Source organism: Muscardinus avellanarius, assembly GCF_963383645.1.
Source record: "Muscardinus avellanarius genome assembly, chromosome: 10".
Classification (NCBI taxonomy): Eukaryota; Metazoa; Chordata; class Mammalia; order Rodentia; family Gliridae; genus Muscardinus; species Muscardinus avellanarius.
The window spans coordinates 32930963-32956101 of NC_137796.1; the positions used below are offsets into that span (position 1 = coordinate 32930963).

Sequence of the window (25139 nt, forward strand, 5' to 3'; positions counted from 1 at the left end):
CTACTTTCTTCTCTCAGTAAGTTGTGTGTTAAAGGTCTGAGGCTTGTTTTGGTGAAAAGTGCCTTCTATTTTTTAATATACTTTTATTGGTATATTATCAATCTATGTTATAATAAGGTTCAGGGTGACAGGAATATATTTGCACATAACACGTGGTGCGTTTCCCTCTGGGTCCCGCCCCTTCCCTGTCCATGCCACTGAGATTGGCATTGATACCTTAACTAATCATTTAAACTGTTACCTTCATTATGTCTCTATTCCCCCTCTTCTTTAAGTAGCTAAGGTTGTCCTTGAACCTGGAATCCTCCTGTCTCAGCCTTCCAAGTACTGGGATTAGAAGCCTGAGCCATCATGATGACCTGCTCTAGTTACCTTCTTCTTCTTCTTCTTCTTCTTCTTCTTCTTCTTCTTCTTCTTCTTCTTCTTCTTCTTCTTCTTCTTCTTCTTCTTTTTTGGTGTTACTGGGGGTGGAACAGACCCATTTTATATTTTATTTGGAAACAGTGTCTCACTAAATTGCTGAGGGCCTCACTAAGTAGCTGAGGCTGGCTTTGAACCTGTGCAATCCTCCTGTCTCAGCCTCCCAAGCGCAGGGATTAGAAGCATGCGCCACCACGCCACGCCCAGCTTCTTGTTACCTTCTTATTATTATTTTTTTTTTGGTGGTACTGGGGTTCCTGGAAGCCCTTCTACCTCTGGGCTACACTCCCAGACCTATTTTATATTTTTGAAAAAGGGTCTCTTATACCAGCTGGCTGGCATAATCGAACCTGCGTGATCCTCCTGTCTCTGCCTCCCAAGCGCGGGGATTACAAGTGTGCACCACCATGCCCGGCTTCTAGTTACCTTCTAATGTACAGTCGGGGTTGAAACCCATCAACATTGAAAGTAGGTCCTATAAATATGAAAATGAAACCACAGTACCCAGTAAGCACTGATTAGCTCCAACATTGTTTTTGTTCTGAGATAGCCTTGCTATGTTGGGAGCCTGGCCTCCTACTGCCTCAGTCCCCTGGTAGAGTATCTGGGCTTCCAGGTCTGCACTAGGGCACCCAGCACATTGGTTGTGTCTATTAGATAATTTCAACAATAGCCTTGCAGTAAAGGGAGAAGGCCTAAGCAAGAGAGAAAGCAGACATTATTTTTAGGCCAGTTTAATTCTACTATAAGGACACTTCTAATAAAGTGATGAAAAAGAAAAACACAGGACCATCTATTTTTTATTTTTTATTTTTGGTATTGGGAATTGAAGCCAGAGGCTTTTTACCTCTGAGCTATATTCCCAGCATTTTTTTATTTTGAAACCGGGTCTCACTAGGTTGCCGAGAGTCCTTGAACTTGTGGTCTTCAGGCCCCAGCCTCTACCGATCAAGAGAGGATTGCTATCAGTAAACAGTAAAGATATAAGAAAAGATATAAGGGATATCTGCATAGAACTCAGACCTGTGTAAGAGTTTCTCTAAGATTTTTGGTCTTTACCAGTTATTAATTTCCAAAATCTATCAAGTTGCCTCGTGTCCTCACCTCCAAGAGTCTTCCTAGTTTCCTAAATACCTAATACATTAGGTAGTAGATTTTTTCATTCAAATGCCAGTGAAAATATTTCATTTTAGTTTTCTTTTCATGATTATGAATGAGACCTGACCATTCAATTTTCTTTCTGGACTGCCCATTTATATACTTTGACCCTTTTTCTATTGGCTTGTCTTCTTATTGACTCATAGGCATCAATATATGTTCTTGATATTAATCACTTATTGGGTTATATAAACTTTTTATGTGTTTTTAATAGGACTGTTATTTATTTTTGGGTATTGATCTTGCATCGGATATCCTTATTGAACTTTTTAAATAGTTTTAATAATTTATGTATTCTCTTATTTTTTCTACATTGAGAATCATATTATCTGTGAATGACTGTTCATCTTAAATGTAACTTTATTATTATTATTTGGAGGCACTGGGGATTTAACCCAAGGGAATTTTACCTCTGAGATATACCCCCCAGACCTATTTTATTCGTTTTTACTTGGAAACAGGGTCTCACTAAGTTGCAGATAGGCTCACTATGTTACTGAGGCTGGTTTTGAACCTATGATCCTCCTGTCTCAGCCTTCTAAGTACAGGGATTACAAGACTGTGCCACCATGCCTGGCTATACATGACTTTAAATAGACTATTTTTTAGAGCATTTTGCATACTCACAGCACAACTGTGTTTTCACACAGGCATAGCCTCTCTAGCAATATCTCTCACCAGTGTGGTGCAATTTTTAAAATCTATTAAATTACCTTGACATGTGGTTATCACCCAAAGCCTATCAGATACTTTATGGCACATTCTTGATGTTGTACATTCTGTTAGTTTGGACTAATATGTAATGACATCGCTCTACCATGCAAAGTAGTTTCATTGCCCCCAGACTCCTCTGTGCTCCTGCCTGTGTGTCCCTCTCTCGTCCCTAATCCCTAGCAACCATGGATCCTTTTACTCTTTCTATGATTTAAATTTTTTTTTTTGCAGAATGTATAGTTGGAATCACAAAGTGTATTCTCTTTTCACTTTTTTTTCACTTAGTAGTATACATTCAAGGTTTCTCCATGTTCACTTAGTAACATACATTTAAGGTTTCTCTCATGGCTTGATGGCTCATTTCTCTCCAGCACTGAATGATATTTCTTTGCTCAGATGTCCTATAGTTCATCTTTTCATCTACTGAAGAACGTGTCAGTCTCTTCTGAGTTCTAGCAATTAAGAATAAAGGTGCTATAAACGTGCGTGCGTAGGTTTTGTGTGGACACAGGTTTTCAGCTCATTTGGGCAAATGCTAAGGAGTGCGGCTGCTGAACCGGATGCTGAGCGGACACATAGTTTATAAGAAATTCCCCAGCTTGCCTCTGAGTGGCTGTGTTGTTTCAGTCCCACCAGCACCGACAGGGAGTTGCTGCAGTTGCTCGTCCTTGCCAGCCTTTGGTGTGGTCAGTGCCCTGGATTTTGACCATTCTAATCCGTGTTTGGTGGCATCCCATCATTTTAATCTGCAAGCGTCCTGATAAGTGATGTTGCTAATTGTTTTCATGTGTTTGCTTGCCATCTATGTATCTTCTTGCTTCAGAGCTTTGCTCATTTTGAAGTTGGTTGCTCATTTCTTGATGTCGGGTTTTAAGAATTCTTTGCATATTTTGGGTGCCAGTCTTCTATCAGCCCTTTTGCAGATATTTTCTCCCACTGTGCAGCTTGTCTTCTTACTCTCTTGTTTCTGATATTAAAAAAATTAAGCCAATTGTGGTGGTGCATCCTGTAATCCTAGTACTTGGGAAGTTGAGACAGGAGGAGTGCAGGTTTGAGGGCAGCCTCAGAAACTGAATGAGACCCTGTTTTGAAATAAAATAATAAAATAGGGCTGAGGGTGTGGCTCATAGGTTGCCCCTTGGATCCATCTCTAGTACTCCTTTTACCCCAATTTTTTTTCATACTGCATTGGCTATGATCTTCAGTACAGTTTAAGTATAAGGGAACAGCAGACAACTTTGTTTCTTCCTTAAAAGATATCACATGTATGGTATGCTTTAGCCTTAGGTGTAATGTTGACTATAGGTTTTTGGCAGATGCCTTTTACGATTCAAGAAAGTTTTCTTTTTCTTAAAATTAATGAATTAATTTTTAGTGATACTAGGGATTGAACATATGGGCATTCTACCTCTGAGCTACAACCCCAGCCCTTTTTATTTTTTATTTTGAAACAGAATCTCACTGGATTACTGAGTCTCCCTACTGCAGAGGCTGGTCTGAAACCTGTGATCCTCCTGTCTCAGCATCCCAAGTACTAGGATTACAGGGATATGCCACCATGCCTGGTATGGAAGCTTTCTTTCTATTTCAAGCTTGCTAAACATTCCCTCCCCTTCAATTTTATTGATATTTTCATATATTTTTGATCTGTTGATGTGATGAATTATGTTAGTACATTTTCTAACATTAAACCAACCTTGTATTCCTGGGATAAACCCTATTTGGTTATAATATTAAATATTTTATTCATCCTGGGGTGTGGTTTGTTAACATCTCATTTAGAATTTTTGTATTTTTAAAAGTGAGTTTGAGATATAATTTATTTTAGTCAGCAGGGGTGGTACATGCCTGTAATCCTAGTACTTGAGAGGCTGAGACAGGAGGATCAGAGGTTTGAGGCCAGCCTCAACAACTTAGCAAGACCCTCAGAAACTTAGCGAGACCCTGTTTCAAACTAACAAAGGGGGTTTGGGGTATAGTTCAGAGGTAGAATGCCCCTGGGTTCAATTTCCAGTATCAAAAGAAACAACATACTTTTTTTTCTTTTATTGTACTGTTCCATGTAATTTTCATATCAAAGTTAAACTAGTCGTATGCAGTAAGCTGGATGCTTTTCTGTGGGGAGCCATTAAGGCCTTTTTCTAGATTGGTGTCTCTGACTCAGCTGACTGTCCTTTGCCCAGAGTCAACAAGGTTTGGGGTTATGGAAAGTTCAAAAAGGTCTGAGAGAGGATCAGGTGGTGATGACACGAGGGTACTGATTGACCTATCTGTAATATGTGTTTTGTATTGCTCTTTATTGTATTCCGGTGGTGGTAGCACAAGAATGTTGATTGACCTGTAGCTGTGTATAAATACCTCTGGAAAAACAAGTCGGCGTCGGCACAATAAAGATGAGATTGACCCAGAAGTTGCGTTGGCCAGGAGTGTCCGCGCGATAGGGAATACGGACCCAGGCATAGTCGTCGACCCGTAGGAAATATTGACCCACGAACAGGGGTTGACCAGTAGAGATAGTAGGCCAATGGCTCCCCCATGTTAGGGTTAAAAACTCTTCATCCTCACGCCTCACTTCAGAACCCCTACTCTTGCCGGCTGGCTCCGGCACTTTCCCCCCCTTTTCCTGTTTTAGTTATTTATAGCAATTAAAGCTAATCTCTTTTTGCCTCAGTTTCTTAATTTGGAAAATGGAAACATCAGCCTCATAGGAATGTTTTAAGATTAAAATATTTAAAATATATAATTAGAAAAGTGCTCATAGCAATTAAAATGATGCTCAGAAAGTAGCAAGTGACCTTTTACTATTAACTATTACCGTTATTATTCTACTCCCTAAAAGTCTGCATGAGAGAGGAATGCTGAATGCTGTGGTCCTGAGAGTTGGTTCGCCTACAAAACCATCTAACATTTAAAATTTCTATTTATTCAACTTTTTAAATATTTATGGGAACATTCAGTTTTATTTTCTTCTTGAATTACTTCTAGCAAGGTTTACTTTATTTATTTGCTTTTGGTACTGGGATTTGAATCCAGAAGCATTTTACCTCAAAGCTATACCCCCAGCTCTATTTAACTTTTATTTTGAAACAGGGTCTTACGAGGTCGATGAGAGTATTACTGCTTGCTGAAGCTTTCTTTGAACCTGTGATCCTCCTGTCTCAGCCTCCCAAGAACTGATATTACAAGTGTGAGCCACTACACCCTGCTCAAGTTTTATTTTTAGAGTAGTTTTAAAATTTCTTCTAAGTTTTCAAATTTATTGACCTACTAGTTATAGCATATTGTTAATGTTTATTTCCTACTATATTCTGGCTTTCTTTTCAAGGTAATTATATAAACATATGAGACACAGTTCATATATATATGTATATATACACACACATATAATACACACATATGTATATGCATATATATGTACATGTATAAGTATATATGAACTTGTAGATGTGTGAGCTATAGTTCCTGGTTGGTAGTATTTAAGTATTCTATATTTTTTGTTGTAGTTCCTTTTTTCTTCTTCGTGGTTCTGAGGACCAATCTTGTTTATACTAAGCAAGCATGTAATTTCTTACTTACTTGACTATAAATTAATTACATGTATAAATTAAACATTTCCAAACATATATGATTTTTATAGTTTTCTTATTTTCTTTTTCTTATTGAGTTGTGATTTTTTTTTGTGTTTAATTTATTATGTAACTATAGTCTGTATAATCTCACTCTGTTTCACTATCTGTAGTATATTTCTTTTCTTTCTTTTTTTTTATTTGCAGCACTGGGGATGGAACCCAGAGGTATTGTACCTCAGAGTTACACCCCCCAGCCCTAGTTTCTAGTCTATTTATTTATTTATTGGTCATACTGGGGATGGAACCCAGGGGCCTTCTACCTCCAGGCTACACTCCCAGACCTATTTTGTATTTTTTATTTGGAAACAGGTCTCTTAAGCCAGCAGAGGCTGGCTTCAAACCTACGTGATCCTCCTGTCTTCAGCCTCCCAAGCGTGGGGATTAAAAGCGTGCGCCACCATGCCCAGCTAGTTTTTTATTTTTTATTTATTTTTATTTATTTTTATTTTTTATTGTTTTTTCATGTCTGAGAATGGAACCTGGGGCATTCAACCTCTGAGCTACACCCCCTGCCCTATTTTTTTATTCTTTATTTTGAAACTGGGTCTCACTGGGTTGCAGAGGGCCTCAATAAGTAGCTAGGCTGTCCACGAACCGTGATCCTCCAGTCTGCCTCCCGAATGCTGGGATTACAAAGTGTGCCACCACGCCCAGCCTGTAGTACATTTCTCAATTCATGTATTTCTTATATTTCTTCACTGGAATGTGATTCCCATGAAGAAATTTACTTTGTTCAATTCACTCTTGTGCTCTTGGTGTGTAGAAAGGTGATTGGCACATAGTACTACTTCATTTGTTGAATGAGAGAATGATTGATGTTGATGGTACTTCCTGGTGATGAGAGTCAATTTCTTCTAGGTGGTATTCCTGGTCCACATACCTACATATAAATTTCCTGGATATCAAAGCAGACCTTGGAGAAAACTGTCTACTCCCAGATCAGTTTGATTCTAATCTGCCCGCTCTCAGAACTTCAGTGTTCAAGTGAATTGTTTCCCACAAATGGAAGAGGCTGGATGTCTTAGTCCATTCGGGATGCTGTAGGAGAAACCAGAGCCTGAAGCACTAATGGACAATAGACACTTATTTTTCATGGTTTGGGGGGCTGGAAGTCTGAGCACAGGGTGTCTGCTTCGTTTGGTTGTCTGATGAGGTCCCTCTTCTGGGTTGCAAATGTCCAACTTCTCTCTGTGTCTTCACATGGCAAAAGGGGGAAATGAGCTTGCTGGGCTCTCTTTTTTTGAAGAGGACTTCTTTCATTCACATAGGCTCTGCCCTCAGGATGTAATCACCCCAAAGACCCCACCTCCTACCATGAGCACACTGGGGGTTAGGTTTTCAACATAGACTTGCTGGAGGATACAGTCATTCAGATCATAGCAAAGGCCATAGCAGAACTGGTAATTCTCATAAAACATTTTTGTTTCCTGTATTTAATGTCCCCACCAAAACAATATTCATGCATTCTGTCAAGCAGTTTCAGAGTAGGGACAGCTGGCCATTACTCAGCTTGGTGTATCAAATAGATATTTTTGAAAATATACAATCTTTGAAGATTTTTATTCTTCAGACAACTTTGGCTTTGAAAACTCTGTATATCTTAAAAGCAGTTTCACAATGTCAGTAGTTTCCTATGATTGATAGTCACAGCACACTGAGCTCACGGAGACATTAAAAATGTGGCAAAGGAAAAGAAAAAAAGGACTTTACAATATTGGATTCTGTAGCAGTAAGTAATCTGCTCCTGGCTCTGCCTTTCCTTTACTAAGGCCTTTTCCCCCCTTCTCTCCTGAAAGCTCTGTGTTTTATTGCATTTGAGATTTGGACATACTAATAAAAAATGTATTTTTTCCTATGCTTGGCAGGATTTTATTTCTCAACATAGAATTATTGTATAAGTGCTATAATTCTATTTCTCTTTGGAACTCTGAAACCCCAAATTAAAAAATAAAAACAAATACAAAAAACAAACACAAAAACTCGCTAATAGGTAGGGATACCTTCCTACCTACCAGGTAGAAGGTTGGTGTTGGAAGTCCTCTCCTGGGAGCATAGGGGACAATTGTGTGTTATACCTCAGGAAGGGCGAAATGGCCCCATTACAGAGTGTGATGGCTATGTGGAATTGAGAAGTGATGACACAAAAAGTGATTGACTTTGAGAAATGAGAGGTTATTCTTACTGAATGTGGAAGGAAGCTATTATCTTCCCTAACTAGAATGTTCTAAGAGTAAGTCATGGTAGGAGAACTGCTGTAACAAAGAGACCCAGAAACGTAATGGCTTACCACAGAATTTATTTGTTTATTTCTTGCTCAGTAACTGTCTGGGATAGTGTTATGGTTTGGATTTAGAATGTATTTCAGACCTCATGTCCTAGATAAGGCAGCCATGTTGGAGGCAGGGCTTGGCTGCTGGGGAGGGACCCCAGGGTGTGGCCTGGTCTCTCCTCCCTCTGCTCTCTCTGCTTTGGCCTCCATGACGTGAGAGCTGAGTCCCTCCACTTGTGCTCTCTCTGCTTTTCATCGCCATGCTCTGAGCTGTGCAGACATTACCAGGTCTGGCATGAACTGAGTCCTCTGCAACCTCCAGAACTGTGAACAAGTAAACCCTTCTTCCTCTATGTTGTGGCCGGCAGGCATTCTGGGTCCCAGCAGGGAGAATACTGAGTGACACAGTTAGGCATTTGTGTTGGCAGGGTGGCTGTCCTTGGCCAGTTTACTCAGGAAGCCAGGTCCTTTCCTGCTGTAGCGCTGCTGTTCCCTACAACGGCGGTGACAATCCTTTGTGGAGAATAGTACTAGATAGATAGTACATATTTTATGTTTTGTAGGATATTTCAACTTTGTCACATGTACTTGATGCTGCCATTGTATCATGAAAACAGTGTAGTCAGTACATATGTTAAAGGCTGTGTTCCAATAAAATATTATTTACAAGAAGAGGTTGCAGGCTGGATTTGTCTGTTGGGGTGCAATTTGCAGACTCCTGCCCCATGTTCTTTCCCTTTCTAAGCAGAGAAAGGGAAGGAACATGGAGAAAGAAGTGTGTGTGTGTGTGTGTGTGTGTGTGTGTGTGTGTGTGTGTGGTGGGGTAGGAGTGCAAGTGGTGGTACATGACCATATTCCTAGTACTGAGGAGGCTGAGAAAAGAGGATTGCAGTTTTTTTTTTTTTTTTTTTTGCGGGTCTAGAGATGGAACCCAGAGGCATTTGACCTCCGAGCGATATACCCTGCCCTATTTTTTTTTATTCTTTATTTTGAAACAGGCTCTCAGTAAGTTGCGAAGGGCCTCACTAAGTAGCTGAGGCTGTCCGCCAACCGCGATCCTCTGGTCTCAGCCTCCCGTATGCTGGGATTACAAGCATGCACCACCACGCCCCGGCAAGAGGATTGCAGTTTTGACACCAGCCTCAGCAGCTTAGTGAGACCCTTGGCAACTTGGTGAGGCCCTGTTTCAAAATAAAAAGGTATGGCGCTGTAGCTTAGAGATACAATATCCCTGGATTCAATCCCTAAAATGAAAAGAAAGCATGTTTGTGTGTGGGTGTGTAGGTGGGCCAGGGGGTGGGGAGATGGTGCTGGTATTTAGGGGGTCAGGCCTGGAAGTAAAATACCTTATTTTCTTCAAATTTCATTGGCTAGAAATCAGTCACATGGTGATACCCAACTGCCAGGGAGGCTGGGAAATGTAGTCCAGTTAGTTGTATACTCAGAAAGAAGAAGAATCACATTGTTGACAGATGGCAATCTTTGACACATCCAGCACAATATGATAGAATTCAAGGTCAAACTATCTCACTGTGTTCTTAAACACAGGGCTCAGAAAGCATGGCTTTGGCTGGGTGTTATGGAGCATGCCTGTATTCCCAGTCTTGGGAGACTGAGACAAATCTCAAGTTTGAGGCCAACCTCAACACACACACACACACACACACACACACACACACACACACAGTCTGGCTTTGCAGTCAGTTAGACGTAAGTTTTAATCTAGCTGGGTTACTTTCTAACTTATATACTCTTGGGTAATTTGTTTAACTAATTCATACTTCAGTTTCCTTGATGGATAATTTGGATAATTATGTTACCCTTGGGTCACTGTGAATGTAAGATAAAAGAAAAATTGTTGTCTATCATTTCCCAAGTGTTCAATAAATAGTACTATTATTATTATTATTTGAATGATAACTTACTTTATTTCCTTGTAGAGTAAAACTTAATGGTGTGTTGCTGGATTTGAATCCTTGCTCCACTGTATACTAGCTATGCAACCGTAGACAAGTTACTTATCCTCTCCGTGCCTCAGTTTCTGTGTGTGTGTGTGTGTGTGTGTGTGTGTGTGTGTGTGTGTGTGTTACTAGGGATTGAATCCAGGGGCATTCTACTTTCAACTACACCACCAATTCTATTTTATTTTTATTTCTGAAGCAGGATCTTGCTAGGTTGATGAGAGTCTCACTACTGAGAGGAACCTACTTGCTGAGGCTGTCCTTGAACCTGCAATCCTCTCAGGGATACTTGTCTCAGTTTCCCAAGTACTGGATTTACAGGCTTGCACCACCATGCCTGGCTCAGTTTCTTCATTTATAAATTTATGACATTAGTAGAACTCATCCTAGGCGATTGCAGTAAGCAAATTATTAAACACATATGAAATCATAGATGCCTAGTTTTTTTTTTTTTTTTTTTTTGGTGGTGGTGGTGATGTATACGAGGGATTGAACCCAGGGGTATTCTACTTCCAAACTATACTGGAGATCTATTTTATTTTTAATTTTGAAACAGGGTCTTATTAAGTTGTCGAGGATTCTCCTGTCTCTTCCTCTCATTTACTGGGGTTACTGGTGTGTGCCAGCACACCCGGTGATGCCTATTCTTGACATTACTCAGTAAATGATATCTATAATTATTATTTTGCTACAATGATCCTTAGTGTCTAAGGCAGATACCTATAACTGCAATCATCATAATGGCATCCATACCTTAATTTATTCTATCTGCCAAATCCCGTGCTGGACTTTGAGGACAGAGATGGTGAACAAGGCCCGATGCTGTCCCTGCCCTCAGGGAGCTTCCGGTGTGTTCGCCAACAGGTGCATTTTCCTTTTTGAGCAGTCCCTGCAGTGAACAGTTTTAAGATGTCATCTAATTTTATTGTTTGCTATTACTGTGAGTTAGATTTTGTCCTATCTATTTTATGGACAAGTTAACGGATATAGAGAACTTAAGTAATTTGAGCAAGGTCACAGAGCTGGTAAATGGTAGAGATGATATTTGAAACTATGTCCCTCAAACTCAAATGCCAGTGTTCTTAACAGTCATGCTGGGTCTGTCAGATCTGGCCACATAAAAAGAGTCGCTTAGCAAAGTGTACACTATTTAATGGGAATGTAGGCTGGAGGCAGGGGGGAGGCGGGGACTGCGATGGTGAGGGTGGCCTCTTGGCCTCTCTGGGAATTCAGTTCCATCTCTGTACCATTTATGACAGCAAATGCCCTCTCTACTTGGATGACTTCAAACATCCCCCAGGATTAGAAACATGTAATCTTATCAACCAGGTTTGGTTTCCGTCTGCAGGAGAGTTGGGCTTTTCAATTTAACCACTGGCTTAAAAAATGGGTAAAAAAATAACACAAAGAAATCTACTGTCTCTACCCTTCTTTAAAATGATGAATGCTTTTTAAAGGCAAATCCATCATTGGTCACTTGAGGGAGGAAATGTCAAGGAAAGTTATGGTTTGTTAGCTTTTACTTCTTGACATTATACAAGAAAGTAATTGAAGTACAACAAATGCCATGTTGTTTTACCTCATCTATTTATATAGCAATCTGACAAGATGAATATATATGTTACTGCGGACTTGGACAAAAGTGACACTGGCTCTATGATTCTTTCTATTGTCTTATTGGTGCTGATCGAATGTTCCTCCCTCAACAAAATCCAGGGTGGGAGCACTGAGACTCTTAAATGCAGATTCGTGGATATTAAACAATCAAACTCATTTTACCTCCTCAACCCAGTAACCTCTTATCTCAAGTTTTTAGAGCTTTAACATGAGTGTATAATAAAACGTGCACAGATACAATTCAACGCAACAAATATTTATTTAGAACTTCTTGTGCGTAAGATACTATGTGAGACAGAGATGCCATTAATTCACAATCTATCACACTTCACACGCAGCCTGGACTAAATTTTACTGTTATGTCATTTATTGGGGGGGGGTTCTGCTAAACAAACCAGAAAGGTGCAACTGAGTATCTATTATGCCATGCTCCTGAAAACCCAAATGTAAATCAGATTTTAAATTTACAAAGAGATTTGTTGTTCAAGGAATTTTACGGTAATGTTTCTGGAGGATATATAGTCAGTGAAAAAATAAGGACTTTTCAGTTGGCTATTTAAAAGGTGAATGACTACTTTATTGAGAGATATGGTGTGACTAGTACTAGGAAAAATCCCAAGGCTTGTTTCTATGACGCCCATGATCTCTTTGTGGCTGGGTAGTCTGGTTGTCAAGCAACTTAAATTGAAGAGACAAGTGAAATTATTATTTTTTTTCTTCTGAAAGGTGTCAGCTACAAAACAAAGGTGTAGAACTGCTTATTGTGTTGTAAAGATCTCTTTCGCTCTCAACATACACAGCTGGGGAAGGGACGAGATACAAAACTATATTTAATAGGAAGAAGCAAGGTGAGCTTTGGATGTACCTCAACCTTTTTCTTTTGCTGAAATTACCTTAGAGAATCAGCTAGTATCTCAAGCGAGTTTATCTAGGACTATAATATTAAGAATCACGAGACTAGGTCTCCTGTGGAATATAGCAAGATGATGTTATGCTTTGCATTTTGCTTATGATTTTTTTTGTGGCCCTTTCATTGAAATTGGTTTCTTTGCACACATTCCCATCTATATCTAACCAGATTGATAGACCTCACTCCAGAGAGCTTGGATTATATGACCATCATTTATATGTCAGTGCTGTGTGGTAAAGAATTTGGCCTTGACTAAAGAGAGATCTGGCTTTGTCTTCAGCTGTTGGGAGGTAAACCGTGTCAGGCCTGATAGAAATGTCTTTGTTTAGAGTGGGTGCTGGCCACACTGGATCTTAGGGTAGGGACTTGCACATGCAGTAGACTTAGGGTGGGGACCGGACAAACCAGAAAAATCAACCAAGTAATTTCATGGTGGGAGTTTAGGTCTAGTGGTATCGTTGACATGGAGACTGAGTCCAACAATTTGGAGGAATCAATCAATCAATCAATCAATCAATCATTCGATCAATCAATCACTCAATCAGGCCTGTGTAATGAGGGCCCAAGGAGAACTCTTAACTCTAAGGCTTGAGTGAGGTTCCCTGGCTGGAAACACTCTTTGCAACTAGACACATGTCAGTATCAGGAGGGTGACCCTTCCTCACTTCATGGGAGAGGACACCGGAAATTTGGTGTTTGTAATCCTTTGAGCCTCCACCTTGTGTCGATTTTAACCTGCACCATTCCTTTAAGAAATTGTAACTAGAATCATAGCATCTTTTGGTGAGTTCTGTAACTATTGAAACTGAGGGCAGTTTTAGGAATCTTCCCAGATATGTAGTTAGTGTCACAAATGAAGGCAGCCATTTGCACACACATAAATGATTGTGTGATTTATGTTAATAGGATCCACAATTCATTTAACTTTGCATCTTAAGACTGACAACCAGCAATTCCTAGGCAAATCATTTTCTTATTTGAACTACAAAAATTTTTTTAATTATATATATTTGTTTGGTGGCATCATCCATGTCATAATTCAAAATAAAGTTAATATATTAGAAAAATGAAGAGAGTTTTGAAGACTTGTCTATAATTATTGTTTAGATTACTATGGTTAAGTAGTCTGAGGGAAGGAGGCCTGCTGGCATGCCAAGGTGTCCCATGATAGAGCAGTGATATCATCTTAAAACTCCCAACAGGCCGGGCGTGGTGGCACACACTTGTAATCCCAGTGCCTGGGAGGCTGAGACAGGAGGATTGCACAGGTTCAAAGCCAGCCTCAGCTACTTAGTGAGGCACTCAGCAACTTAATGACACCCTGTTTCCAAATTAAAATATAAAATAGGTCTGGGAGTATAGCCCAGAGGTAGAAAAGCCTCTGGGTTCCACCCCCAGTACCACCAAGAAAAAAAAAAAGCAGATTTGCTGGGCGTGGTAGTGCATGATTTTAATCTCAGCATTTGGGAGGCTGAGACCAGAGGATTGCGGTTTGCCAACAGCCTCAGTTACTTAGCGAGGCCCTCTGCAACTCAGTGGGACCCAGTTTCAAAATAAAGAATAAAAATAGGGCAGGGGGTGTAGCTCAGAGGTCGAATGCCCCTGGGTTCCATCCCCAGACCCACAAAACAAAACAAAACAAAACCTCCCAAAACAAAAAATTCTAGAAAACAATCAAACAATCAAATTTATTTCAAGTAAGTAACCATTTGAATTAGAATGCTTGAGGGTTTTGTATTTCTTCAAGGTTTACAAACTTAAATATCTTAGGGCCTGTAAGCTTACTTCAACTCAGTGAAACAGTGTTATAAAGGCATTCAGAGTTACACAAAATATTAGAAACAAAAAAAAAGTAACAGGAGTTGGAGTGGAGGCCACCCACTACTTTGCCTTTTTTCTATAATTTGAACTAATGTCTTCATTTGAAAATGATCATTTTCTGTAAACGAATGTTGTAAGAGTATTTGGATTTTCTATTTCTAATCTTTTTATGTCGATTTTTGTTAGAATTTGCCAATTTTAATTAAATTTATTGGCAGAAAATTACTTATATTCTTTTGATCTTTCACTATTTATTTGATCTGTGACAATGCCTCATTTAAAATTTCTGAACTTGGATTAATTGTGCCTCCTTGTACTTTTCTTAGAGTCTTGTCATGGGTTTATTAACTTTTTTTAGTTTCTTCAAGAATCAGATTTGCTGATTGTTCTACTTTGTTAACTTCTATTCCTCTCTATATTTATACTTGTTGCATTACATATTTTGAGGCTATGTAGTTAGGTACTCACAAATTTCAAGGTGCTGTATCTTTGGAATTAATTGAAAAATTTATTAATTAAAAATTTTTTTTTGTGGCACTGAGAATTGAACCCAGGGACATTCTACCTCTGAGCTACACCCTCAGCCCTACTTTTTATTATTTATTTATTTATTTGTTTTGGTGGTACTGGGGTTCCTGGAAGCCCTTCTGCCTCTGGGCTACACTCCCAGACCTATTTTTACATTTTTATTTGGAAACAGGGTCTCCTAAGCCAGCACGCGCGGCTGGCTTCGAACCTGCGCGATCCTCCTGTCTCTGCCTCCCAAGCGGGGGATTACAGGCGTGCGCCACCATGCCCGGCTTATTTTTTATTTTGAAACAGGGTCTCATTAAGTTGCAGAGGGCCTCACTAAGTTGCTGAAGCTGGCTGTGAACCTGCAATCCATCTGTCTCAGCCTCCCAAGTACCGGATTTACAAGTGTGTGCCACCACGCCTGGCTAAAATAGAGCTCTTAAGCTGTACATGATGGTACATGCCTTTAACCCAGTATTTGAGAGGCTGAGATGGAAGGGCCAGCCTCAACTTAGTGAGTTCCTGTTTAAAAAAAGAAAAAAAGAATTAGGCTGGGATATAGCTCAGGGGTAAAATGCACTTGGGTTCAATACTTAGTAACACACACTCGTGCCTGCACATACACACACAGCTTTAAAAAAATCTCATGTTTATTTGAGTTTTTTGTCCTTTTTTACTTTTTGTATCTCTGTGTTTTAGGTATTGCAGTGGTAAACAATTTAAAATTTAAAAACATCTAGTTTGCCAGGCATGGTGGTGCATGCTTGTAATCCCCACTCTTGGGAGGCTGAGACAGGAGGATCGTAGAGGTTCAAAACCAGCCTCGCTGGATTAAGAGACCCTGTTTCCAAATAAAAATATAAAAATAGGTCTGGGAGTGTAGCCTGGAGGTAGAAGGGTTTCCAGGAACCCTAGTACCACCAAAAAACAAAAACAAAAACAAAAACAAAAACAAAAACATCTAGTTTATACTATTTAAAACATCATGGATGTTTCTCAAAAATTAAAAATAGAATTTACATATGATACAGCAAATCCACTGGGCATATACTTTAAAAAAATGAAATCAGTATGTTAAAGAGAAATCTGCACTCCCATGCTCACTGTAGTGTTCTTCACAATAGCCAAAATATAGCATCAACCTATGTGTTCATTGGCAGATGGGTAGGTAAAAAAAAACAACAACACATGGTATTTATACACAATGAACACTACTCAACCATAGAAAGAAGAGTCTTGTCATTTGCAATAACCTGGATGAACTTGGAGACCATTCATTACAAGTGAAAGAAGTTGAGCTGGGCGTGGTGGCGCAGGCTTGTAATCGCAGCATTCGGGAGGCTGAGACTGGAGGATCGTGATTCGCGGACAGCCTCCGCTACTTAGTGAGGCCCTCTGCAGCTTAGTGAGACCCTGTTTCAAAATAAAGAAGAAAAACTAGGGCTGGGGGTGTAGCTCAGAGGTCGAATGTCCTTGGGTTCCATCCCCAGTACTGAAAAAAAAAAAAAAGACAAATATAACAGGATCTCACTTATATGTGGATCTAATCCAGTCAGACTTACAGAAGCAGAGTAGAATGCTGGTTACCAGGGAATGAATGGCACAGAGGAGGACTGAGGAGGCACCCGCCAAAGAATAAAACGTTCCAGTCAGGAATAAGCTCGGAGAGCCACTGTATGACATAGTGATGATGCTGGGTCGCAATGCGGTGTATTCTAGAGGGTTGCTATGACAGTACGTTTTTCAGTGTTCTCAGTACAAAAATGATGAGATAATGTATATGCTTATTAGCATAACTTAGCCACTCTACAGCATAGCCATGTAATCATATAACATCAGGTTGTATACCAAAATTTTTGTTAATTAAAACATTCAGGTGAAATTATTTGGGTTTCAATTGGAATGATCAGGCTATCTATATTTAATGTAATTACTGATATGTTTGGATTAAAAAAAGCTACTACATGACTTCTACATGTTCTATGTTTATTTGTTATCTTCTTTTATATATTCTTTTGGGTTGATAAATATTTTATCTTTTCCTCTTAGTTTGGAAGCTATAACTATTTTTATAGTTATATCATCCATTTTTTTTTCAGTACTGGGGATAGAACCCAGGGGTATTTGACCTCTGAGCTACATCCCCAGCCCTATTTTTTATTCTTTATTTTGAAACAGGCTCTCACCAAGTTGCAAAGAGGCTCACTAAGTAGCTGAGGCTGTCTGTGAACTGTGATCCTCTGGTCTCAGCCTCCCGAATGCTTGTTGGAATTATAAGCATGTGCCATCACGTTCGGTTATCCATTTTTAATTTATTAAAATCTAATATTAAGTCGGGCATGGTGGTGCATGCCTATCATTCTAGTATTTATAGCAGGGCTCTCAGCAACTTAGAGAGACCCTGCTTCACAACAAAAAATAAAAGGACTAAGGGTATAAATTAAAGGTAGAATGCCTCTTCCTGGGTCCAATGTTCAGTCCCTGATATCACTTACACACACACAAACACACACACACACACACACACACACACACACACACACACACACACATTCTCTCTCTTTCTCTCTCTCTCTCTCTTTCTCCCTCCCTCCCTCCCGCTCCCTTTCTTTCCCTCTCTTACATTGTTATTTTGTTCTCTTCTGTGATGATACAAGGACATCAAAGCACTTTGCATTTACTCCTGATTTAAGAATACTTGTTCTAGCATGGCAGTGCATGGTAGTGCATGCTTGTAGTTTTAGTACTTAGGAGGCTGAGACAGGAGGATCACAGGTTTGCAGCCAGCCTCAGCTACTTAGTGAGGCCCTCCAAAACTTAGTGAGACCTTGTTTCAAAATAAAGAATAAAATAGGGCTGGGAGTGTGTCTCAGAGGTCTAATCCTCCTGGGTTCAATCTCATGTACCACATACACAAAAAAGAACAGTTGTTCTGTATGTATATGCATAGATAGGTATATGCATGTTTACATACAGGAGGACCTTGACATGACAGAATGATACCATAAACCAGTGTTAGAAGATGAACCAGAGCCTGGTGTGGTGGCACACGCTTGTAATCCCAGCATTCGGGAGGCTGAGACCAGAGGATCACGGTTCACGGACAGCCTCAGGTACTACTTAGTGAGGCCCTCTGTAACTTAGTGAGACCCTGTTTCAAAATAAAAATAAAAATAGGGCAGGGGGTGTAGCTTGGAGCTTATGCCCCTGGGTTCCATCCCCAGACCCACAAAAAAAAAAAAGAAAAAAAGATAGGAAACATAAAAGTAGAACAAATCAACATTTTGAACAGATACTGTCCATGTGGGGAATTCTCAATGGTTAACAAGTATAGGAATGAATGCTCAATATCACTCGAAATCAGAGAAATGCAGAGTAAGACAAGCAGACCCCACTTTATACCCATTTGGCTTATATACAGTAATATGTGGTAGAACTCCAGTGTTGGCTTGAATATGGAGAAGTGGAAAATTGTATGTACTCCTTCGATAGTTTAAACTTATTCAAATGTTCGAGTACAAACCAATCATAGTAAAATCAAGCATTGTATAACCTAGCAATCTTATTCTTCGGTAAAAACTTCAGAGATACTGGTTTATAAGTGTACAAGGGGATCTTCAAGGGATGCTCATCACAGCATTTTGGGGGCAGGGCAAAATTAGAAGCAACTTAGATGTAGGGGATCAAATTAATAAAAAAAAGCCGATACATACTGTAGAATATCAGACTGTAGTTAGTAGCAACAAAGGAAAAAAGTTCCTAAGAATAGCACAGAATAAAAAAAAGAAATCACATTGGATTTGTAGCATAATCCCATGTATTTAAATTACAAAGTACAGAAAACAACGCTATTTATTTTTCAAAGGCACATGCAAATCTGAACATATTTACCAAACAGAGTAGGTAACCACACGGGGTGGAAGGAAATGGAAGAGGGCGTCATAATAAAAGACAAAATACACTGAAATTAAACAAGACAAGGTTTTGCATGGATCTCTGAGGATAGAATGAGATCAAGAAGCGTGATTACCTTAGCTCAGGGAGGGCTGTCTCAAACCAATGGTTCTAGAACCAAAACTATTCATGCTAAAATTTTTGCCATATTTGTAGGATACCTAGACATTATACTTAATATACACTTAAATAACCTTACTTAGGGCATAAATATTTCATTTAAAAAGGAAGTATCATGTTGTGGTTGTAAACGAATAACCAGCATGTTTTTTCATAAGTAGAAGGTGAGTGTAAAAGTCATTACATGGAATAAGACAACATGATAAAATTCCAGGTGGACACTGGCCCGCTGAAGTCTGAGTCCAAGATCAACTCTCTTCTTTTTTGGAAAAGGAGAAATTAGCAAATCTAGAGAGTTACTAAAGATATATTAACAGCAGCTTAGAATACTCCTTTTCCTTATAATCAGAAGAGGGAAGAAAAGTTGAGAAGGGAACGTCCCATTTATGTGCGGTGCCTCCTAAGTACGCAAGGCCATGTCTAGTCCGTGCAGAGCCTGAAATGCTATCAACACCCACTCCTGTCCCACCCACACTTGGGAAACACAGGCTGATGGTTGCTGAGGTCTGTTCCAGCTGTAACTTTCTGAAGTGGTGTGAAGTTAGGAAGGCAAGAGCTTGCTGTGAATGAGAAGACAACCCTGGCAGTGAAGCATCAGATAACAGAAAGGATTTCCAGGAGAGGAGAGAGGGCTGGATCCCTGAAATGCCCATGCAGCTGCTGCTGCTACAAGAGGTGAGCCTTGGGGATGGGATCAAGTCTTCAGAATGTTCCCATTCCGTGGAACTTTGCAAATGTCACCTACCCACTGGGCCTGATCCAGGAGAAGCTCAATGGAACCAGGGGTTGGCTGATAAGTAGTTTGAATGTTGAGGCTTCTGAGACATCAGCCGGCTTGGGAGGGATGCTGGGGATGGTGTGCAAAGGTGGCATAAAGAAATCAGGTAGGTGTGGTGGCACACGCCTGTAATCCCAGTACTTGGGAGGCTGAGACAGGACCATCAGAGGCTTGAGGCCAGCCTCAGCAAGTTGTCGAAGTCCTCAGCAACTCAGTGAGAATCTGTTTCAAAAAACAAAACAAAAAACAAAAACACCAAACAAAAAAGTGCTGGGGGGGGGATAATGCCAAAAAAGAGAAGATATGTTGAAAACTGTAGCTCCATTGGTCTGTGACTAATTTAGCAGTTTCCAGAATAACACATGATTTATGAAGGCAGCCTGAGTATTTCCTCTTGATCGAGAGAGGGCATAGGTTTTATTTGCTAGGGTTTCTTTCTGACCATGGGAAGACTATTTAGATTGCAAGTGACTGGAGTCTAACAAAAGCAAAACAATATTACCAGGACTGCCCTGATTTCCTCTTGAAAACCTGCGATGCCACATCATGGACCCTAGTGGCTTCCGGCTTACATCCTTGCACCTTAGCTCCAAACAGAAAGACAGCTTCACTCTTCCTATGGCTTCCAAAGAACAGTGGCCAGAATGGGTTGAGGGAGCTATTCCTGGGCCCTTACTAAAGGTGAGGAGGATTTGTATAAGTACAAATCATGCTCCACATTGGAGGTGGGTGAGGCCAGCCCCACCCAAAAGATATGTGAGGGGTGGGGTGGGGGACCCCTGCTGGAGAGGCAAATCTAAAAATTCGTCCTCCTTTTTCTCTTCCTCTCCTTCCTTCTCATTTCCTCCTTCTGGCTTGAACCCAGGGGCATTCTGTCTCTGAGCTGTACCCTCCGGCCTTTTTTATTTTTAATTTTTATTACTGAAATAAGGGTCTTGCTAAGTTACCGAGTGTGGCCTCAAACCTGTGATCCTCCTGCTTCAGCCTCCCGGGTATGAGGATTACAGGCATTCATCACCATGCTCCACCTGACTACTCTAAAATAAGACCAAGAGTCAGTATTCTTCTCATTTAAAGGCCAAGAGAGTAAAATGTTTAGGCTTTTTAGGCCACAGAGTGTCTGTGTCATTTTTTTTCTCTTTGTTTAGCAACACTTAAAAAATGTGGGTGGCCCGGCATGGTGGCCCACGCTTGTAATCCCAGCATTTGGGAGGCTGAGACAGGAGGCTTGCGCAGGTTCGAAGCCAGCCTCAGCTACTTAGTGAGGCCCTTTGCAACTCTGTGAGACCCTGTTTCAAAATAAAGAATAAAAAATAGGGCTGGAGGTGTAGAATGCCCCTGGGTTCCATCCTCAGTACGCAAAAAAAAAAAAAAAAAAAAAAAGGAAAAGAAAAGAAAAAAGAAAAAAATGTGGGTATGGTGGCATATACCTGTAATCCCAGTACTTGAAAGGCTGAGACAGGAGGCTCAGCAAATTAGTGAGACCCTGCTATTTTTCTTAAAAAAAAAAAAAAAAAAAAAAAAAAAAAATATATATATATATATATATATATATATATATATATATATATATATATGGAAGGCTTGACTCAGAGGTAGAATACCCTTAGTTTCAACTCCTAGTACAATAAAAAATAAAAAATAAAAAAAAATAGAAATCTTAGTTTGCAGGTTGTAAAGAACTGGCTGCAAGTAGGAAGTGGTCCATGGGCCATAGTCTGCAGAGTCCGCAATGAAACCGACTCTTCTTTTCCAGTCCTAGTATGATTTTTTTCTAAGTTTTACCTTAGGAGTGCTTCTGTAGACACAGCTCTAGGCTGGAAGCGCCATGAGAGCGTGCGCTGGGCCTCCTCTCCCCCTCTCCCCGCCCCGCCTTCTCTCTGCTTCTCTAGCACTTTCTGTGTGCCCTTTTCATGGTTCTCGGTCTGATGACTGCACAGGTCTGGAACCTGAAGGCTCAATGAAAAAGTATCAAATAGTTAAAAGCTATTTCTTGAGGCTTTGCCGATGAGGTCAGGACTTGTAGGTGTGGAGGAAAAAGAAGGTGTTTCATAGAGCTGCCATAACGCAGTTACTTCCTGTGGTCCAGGAAGGTGTGGGGGGCAGACAGGAAACTTAAGTTTTAGTTCTGACTTTGTATCGTTTTGAAATTTTTTTTGTATGTGTAGTACTGGGGATTGAGCCCGGGGCATTTTACCTCTGGTTGCACCCCCAGCCCTATTTTATTTTTTGTTTTGAAATGGGGTCTTATTAAGTTTCAGAGGGCCTCCTTAAGTTCCTGAGACTGGCCGCTAACCTGCAATCCTCCTGTTTCAGCCTTCCAAGTACTGGGATTACGAGCGTGCACCACCGTGCCTGGTTCCTTATTGCTTCTTATATAAAATAAAGGGGTTGGTTGGATTAGAAAATAGCTAAGGCTTTTGATAGTTCAAGGTTTAATGGTAGAAAAGAAAGATTTAATGGTGGAAAGAAAAATATCATGGACTAGAAATAGATGAGAAGAGGAAATTGTGCCTATATTGTGGGATGACTCTGGGAATTGACTTAGAGGAGTTTTGGCAGGAAGTTTCTTGAAGAAAAATGACCAAAACAGACATATAAACACAACTACAATGGAAGAAGGGCTTGCCAGTTTATTATGTAAAAAAGTAATTTAAAATGTTCCTTTCTACGGAAGGCTGGGGTATCTCTGATTCTTTTTTCAAAGAGTCTTTATGTTAAGAAACCTACCTTTCCCTAAACACATGGCAGACATTTGTAACTGGAGAAATGATCCTCTATGTAAATATTGTCCAGTAAATTAATCAAACTTCTACTGAGCGTTTGCTAAATGTCAGGTGCTTAGTTATATGCCTCAAAGATGGAGACCAGATGGTTCTTTCCCTCAGGGAGTTTTAATCTGGAGATGTTGAATGGAGAATCATTTAGATCTAACCAGGAAAACAGAAACACCTCTAAGTATTTAAAATAAGGGAATTTAATGCAAAAAGTGGTTACACAGATGATGGCATTGTTGAGAAGCCAACAGAGGAGGATGAGGTAACCCAGGAGAGATGATGTGGACCTTTCACTAGGATGATTTTTAGAGGCACAAAAAAATGGCGGCCCATGGTAAGGGAGGTAGAAACACCAGGATTAGCATGGAAAATAGTGAGAACAGGGTCAGAGTACGGCAGGAATATCTACCGGGTATGTGCTATGGAGGGGTTTGGAGGAGATACAACTTAATAAGGAAACAAGAATGTTCTGGTGAGAGGGACACCAGGGCCACAAAGAAGTGTGGTCAGAGCTGGGCGTGGTGGCACACGCTTGTAATCCCAGCATTCGGGAGGCTGAGACCGGAAGTTCCCAGTTGGCGGACAGCCTCGGCTACTTAGTGAGACCCTCTGCAACTTAGTGAGACCTGGCTTCAAAATAAAGAATAAAAAATAGGGCAGGGAGTGTAGCTCGGAGGTCAAATGCCCATGGGTTCCATCCCCAGATCCGCAAAAAGAAAAAAAGAAGTGAGTGTGGTTAGTGGTGTCTCCTTGGCAGGCCAGGGCTAACTGCAGGAGACACTTTAAGAGAACAGGGCTTACAGTACAGGTAGCACGGCAGGTGATGCCATTCTGGGATCATAGAGACCAGGTGATGACATTTAATCCTTGGAAACATTACTGTCATTAGTGGGAACTTTGGAGGAACAACCCAGGAGGCCCTGTTGCAGAGAGCTACGGAGACCCTTAAGGGAAGCAACACTTCCGGGGCAAAATGGATGAGCAGCCGACTAGATCACTACTCTCTCTAGAGGACTGCAGAAGACTGAGGATAGCGCACCAGGAGGCTGCGAGCAGTCACCCCCAGGACAAAGGCATAATCTCTGGCCCAGTTTTGCCAGACTTGAGACAGGCTTCAAACACGGCCAAGTGAAACCCAAGGAGTGGCCAGTACAACAGGAGGTATGACCCTGAACCAGCACAGCAAATACATAGCCACGGCCCCTCAGGTGTTACTTCTGAGACTTACACTTGAGCAGCTGTTCCCTGGGGGAAAGGAAAAAGCCCAAATATTTCAAGGACAGGATCCTAGTTGACGCCCCAAGTGTCAGGGGCTACCCTGTGAGTGTGGGGACCAGGTAATCCTGTCCTGGCCACAGTCCAGCTCACAATGTCTCCATGAGTGGTGTGAACCCAGTCCGCCATCATGCCCAGAGATCTCAAATGTGTAGTCAGGGCAGATATTCTCTGTAGCTGGTTCAACCAACATATAGGTCCTTGGCCTATGGTACAGGTATTATCATAGATGGGGGAGTCAAGCTGAGGCTCTGAAATTGCCTCCCACTTCCTAACTCTGGGAGAGATGGTTAAACCCAATATTTCCTCCTAAGGGGATTGAAGAAATTATTACACTCTAAAAACCCAAAGGACGCAGACACGGGGGCCCTGGTTATATCTTCATTCAATTTGAATGAATGCAGACGTCTGGCCCTGGCACAGCCCACGTGGATTCTGGAAACGGGCGACAGAGTCCTGCAGCCTCCACCACAAGGCAGCCCTCATTGCACCTTCGCTGCCAGGTGTGGCATCTTTGCTGGAACAGATGAGCAATTAAGCAGATTAATCTGCTTCCTGGGAAACCCAACCTGTGACAAAAAGCCTTTTCCTTCATTGCTAGTCAAGCATGAAAAAGCACACGGAACAGGTCTATGAGGAGAGGTAAGAACGAGGCCTTGCAAAATCAATGGGAGCCGATGGGTGCTGTTCTAGAAATAACATTGCCGTCTCTATCCTCGCGCTCGCCCATAACCCTGCTGAGTGCTGGGCAGGGGCAAGTTTTGTACATCTACATCGTGATCCAATTCCTCTCGCAGATCAATTGCACTGGAGGTGAGTCCCTGTTCCCAGGACAACGTTTCCACTGGCTGGCCAGTAATAAGTGAGTTAGGAGGTCTGGTGTGGACATGTGGTGAGCTGGGTCATATTCTCCACTCAGGAATTTGGGATGGCGAGAGGAAACTGAACTGGTGAGCTTTGGTTCACAGGGGATAAAAAAGGGTAGGTGGAAGTCTGAGAGGCTACTACAAGCCCTGTAGAGGAGGATGCAGCTTCCTAAGTGTCGGATTCAGAAGCTGCATTGAACAAACAGGATGCAAGGAGAGGGAAGGGTGGGGCTGAGAAGGAGAGGAGCTTCGGTTCTTCCTGGCCTCCCCATTCTGATCTCTGTGAGACTAGTTGAGGCTATGCTCTCCTCCTCCTCCTCCTCCTCCTCCTCCTCCTCCTCCTCCTCCTCCTCCTCC

The 25139-nt window shown here is 41.0% G+C and overlaps 1 protein-coding gene across 1 annotated transcript in view; it reads right to left on the minus strand.

Moving 5' to 3' along the window:
* The window catches only part of LOC308268395 (nuclear valosin-containing protein-like), a gene marked incomplete at both ends in the record, with an annotated part of 50113 nt that extends 26068 nt beyond the window's left edge, over window positions 1-24045 (minus strand). The window contains 2 exon segments of the mRNA XM_080703535.1: window positions 21650-21813; window positions 23959-24045. Of these exon segments, the coding sequence (XP_080559661.1) occupies window positions 21650-21813; window positions 23959-24045 (251 nt within the window).
* Between the last annotated feature and the right edge of the window lie 1094 nt (window positions 24046-25139).